Genomic DNA, 6,439 nt, shown 5'->3' on the forward strand with positions numbered 1-6,439 from the left:
CTATGTGAGACTTATCTCAAACATTTGCATGACTGGCTCGGGAAGAATCAAATTAGACTGCTTAATGACGGTTTTTTCAAACTCTGCACACCTGTCAGTATTCACACTCTTTACAAGAGGGATTTCACTTTGTGGGATGATCAAGAAATTTCCCTTGTGTTTGCTGATTTTCCCTTCAGCCCACCCCTCATTTTCGAGTGACCAGCATCAACTGTATAAAGACAACTCCAAGAATGAAGCACCTTTGACAGGTTGTATCTCTTCCTGCCTTGTATTTGAATTTGAATCCATAGTTACGTATGAAGAAAAGCTTCTCAAAAGGTAAGACATGCAGAGTCTGTCCAACAACAATATCAATGGGAGGTTTGCAATTCACTGAAACAGAGAAATTGAGCATCAGTGAAATTTAAATAAATAAATAGATACAAAAAAAATAAATTCAATATTATAGCAGAGGGGAAATTTTTAAATTACAAAGTTGTTATTGCTACTAGTTTTCTTATTTCAAAATACCATGCAAAGCTGCAGTTACTACAGTTGATTTGCTATGGTGTATTATTTACTGGCTACTGAGCATAAATTTACAATATAGTGGTGGACACAGTGCAACACTTTGGAATTATTGTAATCTCACACATGTCAACTTTAATTCTCTTTTTCAGAAAGTCTTAAAAACAGAAGAGCTTAGACCAACGAGTGCAACACCAAATATATTGGTATATAAATATGAATGCTTAAATCTTCAGTGTAATTAACAAAAAAAGTACAACATGAATTCAGCACTTCTTCAAGAGGAAGAAGTACAATACTGCTTTGTGAATATGAATGGCTCTTGCTATAAAACAGCATGGCCTTTTGGAATCCGGATATCTTTATATGTTGTGCTCAGTTTACTGACAATTCTTACAGTAGGTGGAAATCTAATGGTAATGATTTCAATTGCTTATTTCAAACAGCTTCACTCGCCAACAAATTTTTTGATCGCCTCCTTGGCATGTGCAGATTTTGGTTTGGGTCTGGCTGTGCTGCCCTTCAGCAGTATAAGATCTGTTGAAACATGTTGGTATTTTGGGGAAACATTCTGTAGATTCCACAGTTGTTTGGATGCATCGTTTTGTTATTCTTCAATATTTCACTTGTGTTTCATCTCTATTGATCGATATGTTGCTGTCACTGATCCTTTATTGTACCCCATCAAGTTCACAGTGCCAGTTTCAGGCATGTTCATAGCTGTTGCCTGGACAGTTTCATTAGTGTACACTTTTTCTATTGTTTTCACTCGTGTCAATGACAAAGGAATACAAGAATTGGTAAATGCTCTCTCCTGTGTAGGGAGCTGTCAACTTGTCTTCAACAAAACATGGACGGTTGTATCCTCTGTTCTTTTTTACATACCTTTTTTTACAATGATAGCTCTTTACTGCAGGATCTTTTCTGTGGCTAAACAACAAGCTAGAAGGATAGAGATTATGAACAACAACATCCAGTCATGTGGTAATTACAGTGATAGAGTTGGCAAAAGGGAGAGGAAAGCTGCTAAAACACTGAGTATAGCTGTAATCGCTTTCTTGCTATTCTGGACACCTTATTCAATAACTGTAATAGCTGATCCTTTTTTAAACTTCATAATTTCACCCCATGTCTTTGACATCATGGTCTGGTTAACATATTCCAACTCTGCCATGAATCCTTTGATTTATTCTCTCTTTTATCCTTGGTTTCGAAAAGCAATGAAAGTGATTGTGAGCTGTAAAATCCTCCGGCTTGACTGTTCAACAATGAATTTATTTCCCGAATGAAAACCTATCCAAACACGCCTAGAGCTGCTCAGATCGGATTTCATAGACATTGCCCTTTTTGGATTATCTGGCCACATATTTCTTTTTCTGGATGAAATATTGTCATCTTCATTTTATACTTTGTATCATTGTGAATTACTGGCTTATAAGATGATAACTGGCCATTTAATACTGGCTTGTGCTCTGAAATAATACAAGAGTAATTCCCATGGTAGGAATTGTGTGACTGTGAACCCAAATTGCCTATTCACAGCTGAACAAATGCAAAACAGAAAGAATCAAAATTGAGTTTTTCCATGAAATTCATCTTCATTTGCGTGGAAGTACTAACCATATTGGGAAACAGAAATGTTTCAATCCCTTTAAACCCTATATGACATTATTATTTACCAAATCAATAACATAAATATTGATATTTTATACTTATGTATTACTATCAGTCTATTTGATGTTCAAGTGCTTTTCTTAGAATTAATTAAGTCTCCCAATGCGCATATGGAATGGATATTATTATCCTAATTTAATTGTTGAGAAAACTGAATTGCAAGGGCAGATGCACTCTTACCTCCTCTAGAATCCTTTGAAAAACACATGCATAGATATTGAAGACCCTATCCTGATACTTTTTAAATTTGTGATAAAACTCCCATTGACTTTTAAAGAGAACTTACTTTGGAAATGTCCAGCATTGTACCTTAATCACAAGGCCAACCTTTCTTTCAGAGAAGTATTGAGAAGAAACACGAATCTTTTATGTATATAAGGAATCCTCACACAAAGGTAGAGAGTTGGTGGGGGTCAGCAGAGTGGGGAGAAGTTTCTCACAAAAGCAGACACTAGAAGAAAACAATAACTTAAAGTGAAATCCCAGTCCCAGTGAAGTCAGTGATAAAACTCACTACAAGGGGCCCAAGATTTTACCACAAGTGTTTTGAGAGAAAACTATTCTTTCTATTACAGGAGAAAATCCAGCTACAACTTCCAAGTTATTGTAGTTTAAAGTAAGTTGTGAATTTAAAGTGTAACAGATTGCTATTCTACAATGTTATTCCAGTTAATTTCCCATGTAGAAAAGCCCTTGTAAACTTCATACTAGCAGTAAGGGATCTGGATTTCAAACAGTTGGTCTGGAAGTCCTGCATGGGCCTGTTGTGAAGGGGGAATATTTGTTAGTTTGAGATATTGCTCTCTAATAACAAGTGCTTATTATCTGGTTTCCTTAAGTGTAAGTGAAGTAGGAGTAATGTGGCCACACAACACTTTTGGGCTTGGAATATGTTGATGGAAAACATACATGCTGGTCTCAGGGATGTGGGGTGTGCAAACTGAAAAATTGCCGTACATAGTGCTCAAAAGTTGATTTAAAAGATTTAGGTTTTTCAGATGTCTTTTGTTTTACAAAGAAAAAAAACACAAGGAAATTATCTGAATGAACAGTGAATGTCCTTACAGTCAGCAACTCTATATTTAAGTATAAAAATTAAAAATTAGGTACAAACCCAAAACCAAACATCAAGGCTATGTTTACACTACAGCCTTATTCCAATATAAGCTATTTCAAAATATCTTATTTCAGAATAACTTGTCCACACCTGAAAACTATTTTGAAATAACATTTTCCTGTTTTCCATATAGAGCATCCACACCTATTGGAGGCTAACTTGCATTTAAGGCTATCTGGAAGCAGTTCTCACAGGGCATCAGGTCACCAAGTGGTTCCCGTGGCTGCTGCCTGAGGCTATCTGAGGCTCGTACTTAAAGGGACAACCCTGGACAGCCGCCCCTCAGGTTTCCCTGCTTCCTTGCCTGCCTCTGTGAGGGACAGCAAAGAATTGTCACCGTGTGCTCTGGTTGCCCTGATCCAGGACACAATAATACTCCCTGCCATGGAGCTGGAGCTGGTCCCAGCTAGTCTCCACCTCCTGCTACTCCTGAGTCAGACTATGGAGCACTTCCTCCAGGCTGCCACCCATGTCCTGCAGCAACCCCACCTCGGGCCCATGTGGCCTACCCTACGTGGGCAGCTGTGGGAGCTGATAAACCAGCTCAAGACCGCCCACCAGAGACTGGTCCCCATGTCCCACCATATCTGGTGTCTGGACAGCAATGTGGACTGTTGGGACCACATTGTCCTGGAGCAATGGGGAGACCAACAATGGCTCGTGACCATACACATGACTAAGGCCACCTTCCTTGAGCTCTGTGAATGAGTTTTCCCTACTCTGAGATGATGGGACATCCACCCGAGGCCCACCATCCCCCTACAGAAGAGGGTCACCATTGCACTCTGGAAAGTTGCCATACAAGACAGCTATGAATCTGTGAAGAACCAGTTTGGCATGTGCAGGTCGACCATTTGGGTCCTGCTCAAGGAAGTACAGAGGTCCTGGGCCAGAAGCCTTACAGGGAATGGGAGGAGGGATGGCACTGGAGAATTTGGGGTGGGGGGCACTGAAAAGGTGCAAGCCCCCTCAGGAAGGTTCCCTCCATCCCACACCTGTGAATCCTGGCCAGAGGTGGGTACAACTAGGACTTTGCTCCCAGTGGAGGTGCAGGACAAGGACCAAGGGGTGGAGCTTGCAGGTGCCCTGGCACCCCAGTCAGTCCTACTTCGTCTCTCTCCCCCCTGCAGGTGGTCAGGACCATCAAAAGCATCCTGCTGAGCAGGGTCATTCACCTGGCAGAAGTGGATGCCGTCACCAAGAGTTTTGACACCCTGGGTATCTCCAGCTGTTGCAGGGGAGGAGTAACACACCCCCAGCCATGCCCCAGAACACTAGGCCTCAAACTACATCAACCACAAGGATAATTTTTGGTGGTCCCGCAGGCCATGAGCAAACACCTGGGTCAGTTCACAGACCTCAACGTCAGGTGATCAGGGAAGGCACATGATGCCCACATGTTCCATAATGCCAGCATGTACCACAACCTGCATGCCAGAACCTTCTTCCCCAGCCACACCATCAGGGTTGGGGACGTAGACATGCCCATCTGCCTGGCGGGGGCACACAGCTTACCCTCTCATGCAATGGCTCATGAAGCCCTACACCAGACTTCTTCATTTCTCCTGGGAGACATTCAGCACCCAGCTGGCCAGGGCCTGCACAGCAGTCAAGAGCACCTTTGGCTGCCTTGAGACATTTCAAGTGCCTCCTCACCTGCATGGACATAGGGGAGCACTGCATCCCACAGCTGGTGGCTGCGTGCGGTGTGCTGCATAACCTGTATGAGGTGAAGGGAGAGGCCATCCTGCATAAAAGACCCCGCTCCTGGCCAGCGCCTAGGAGCAGTTGCACATGGCCGCCATCCAGCAGGCCCATCAAGGGGTCATGCCCATCCGGGAGCCTTGAGGAAAAGCTTCTCCCCAGGACAGCAGTGTCGCCATCATCCAGGCCACCCCACAGGGAGTTTTGGCTACACCCACCCCTGCCACCCCACTTCTACCCCCCACCATCTGTCTCAATGTTGCAATAAACAGATGTTGTATTTTGAAAACAAATGGGGTCTTTATTTACAAAGGGGAGGGTACGAGATAATTGGGAAGTGATTATGGAGGCAACCAGGAGAAGGGGAAGGTGGAAGGGAGGTGTTGGTATCCATGGTGGGCAAGGACAGCTGCAACGGGGGGACAGAAGGTGGGGGGCACAAGGCTCAGGCTCTGTGGGGCATTGAGCCCCCTGCTGGGTTACACCACATTTTGCTCACAGTCCTCAGGATCCCTGGTGGTGAGGGATGGGTTTGAAGGGAGAGGCAAAAAGAGGAGAGGGTGTGTGGTGGGGAGAGGGTATGGGTAGGAAGCAGCTGCAGATGAATGGGCAAGGGCTGCACCAGGTGGGACACCATGGCCTGGACAAAGGCACTAATGTCCTGGACCAGGTCCTCCCCAGGCACCACATGTGCCTCCAGTGCCCTGACACTGTGCAGATGGAGGTGCAAGTCCACCCAAATCCACCTGAGGAATATCTCTGCCATGGCCTGAAGCTATGCAAGGTGGAGGTTGTGCAGCTCCTCCAGGCTCTGGGCATGCCAGTGGTGTCCCTGGGCCAGCTGGAAGGGCTGGAAACTATGGGGTGCAGACCCCCTTCAGAGCTGATCCTGCTGTGGAGAACAAGGATGGAGGGTCAGTCATCCCAGGGGACACAGTACCAGAAGCCCATGAAGCCCCACCCATGAGCCAAGAGCATTGGCGCTCAGCACTGCTGCAACCATTCAGAAGGGAGCCAGGCCCTGTGCACTGTGACTACTTGTCTCCACTGTCCCTGAGCATGGGAGCAGCCACAGGATGGTGAGATCTTTCTCCCTGAGTTTTTTCCAGTGTTGGGGTTGTGGGGCTGGACCTTGGTGGCTGAAAGAAGAGGGCAGAACAGGGGAACGACCATGAGGGAAGGGTGAAAGAGGAATTAAGTTGCAGGTGGAACAAGGGTAGAATGGGGTGAGGCTATGGGAAGGCAGAATGTGTGGAGTGGATGAGGCACCCCAGGTTCAGAGCTCTGCACAGATCCTAGACAAGGCTGAGAGCTGGAACTCAACCCACACCAAGCTTTCATCCCCTCCCAATCCTTACAGAAGCAAGTGTACAGGGGCATGGGGATGAAGAACTGAGGGCAGTGAGTGGGGGGTGTGGCCTCTTCACTACAAGT

General features: G+C 45.1%; 1 protein-coding gene across 1 annotated transcript; it reads left to right on the top strand.

Annotated features, from left to right (window-relative positions):
- The first annotated feature begins 770 nt into the window (after positions 1-770).
- LOC142010423 (trace amine-associated receptor 7a-like) lies at positions 771-1,799 on the top strand. The gene has a single exon (XM_074988757.1). It carries the CDS (start codon positions 771-773, stop codon positions 1,797-1,799), a length of 1,029 nt encoding a protein of 342 aa, XP_074844858.1.
- The last annotated feature ends 4,640 nt before the right edge of the window (positions 1,800-6,439 follow it).

This window comes from Carettochelys insculpta, chromosome 3 (assembly GCF_033958435.1).
Source record: "Carettochelys insculpta isolate YL-2023 chromosome 3, ASM3395843v1, whole genome shotgun sequence".
In the NCBI taxonomy this organism is placed as follows: Eukaryota; Metazoa; Chordata; order Testudines; family Carettochelyidae; genus Carettochelys; species Carettochelys insculpta.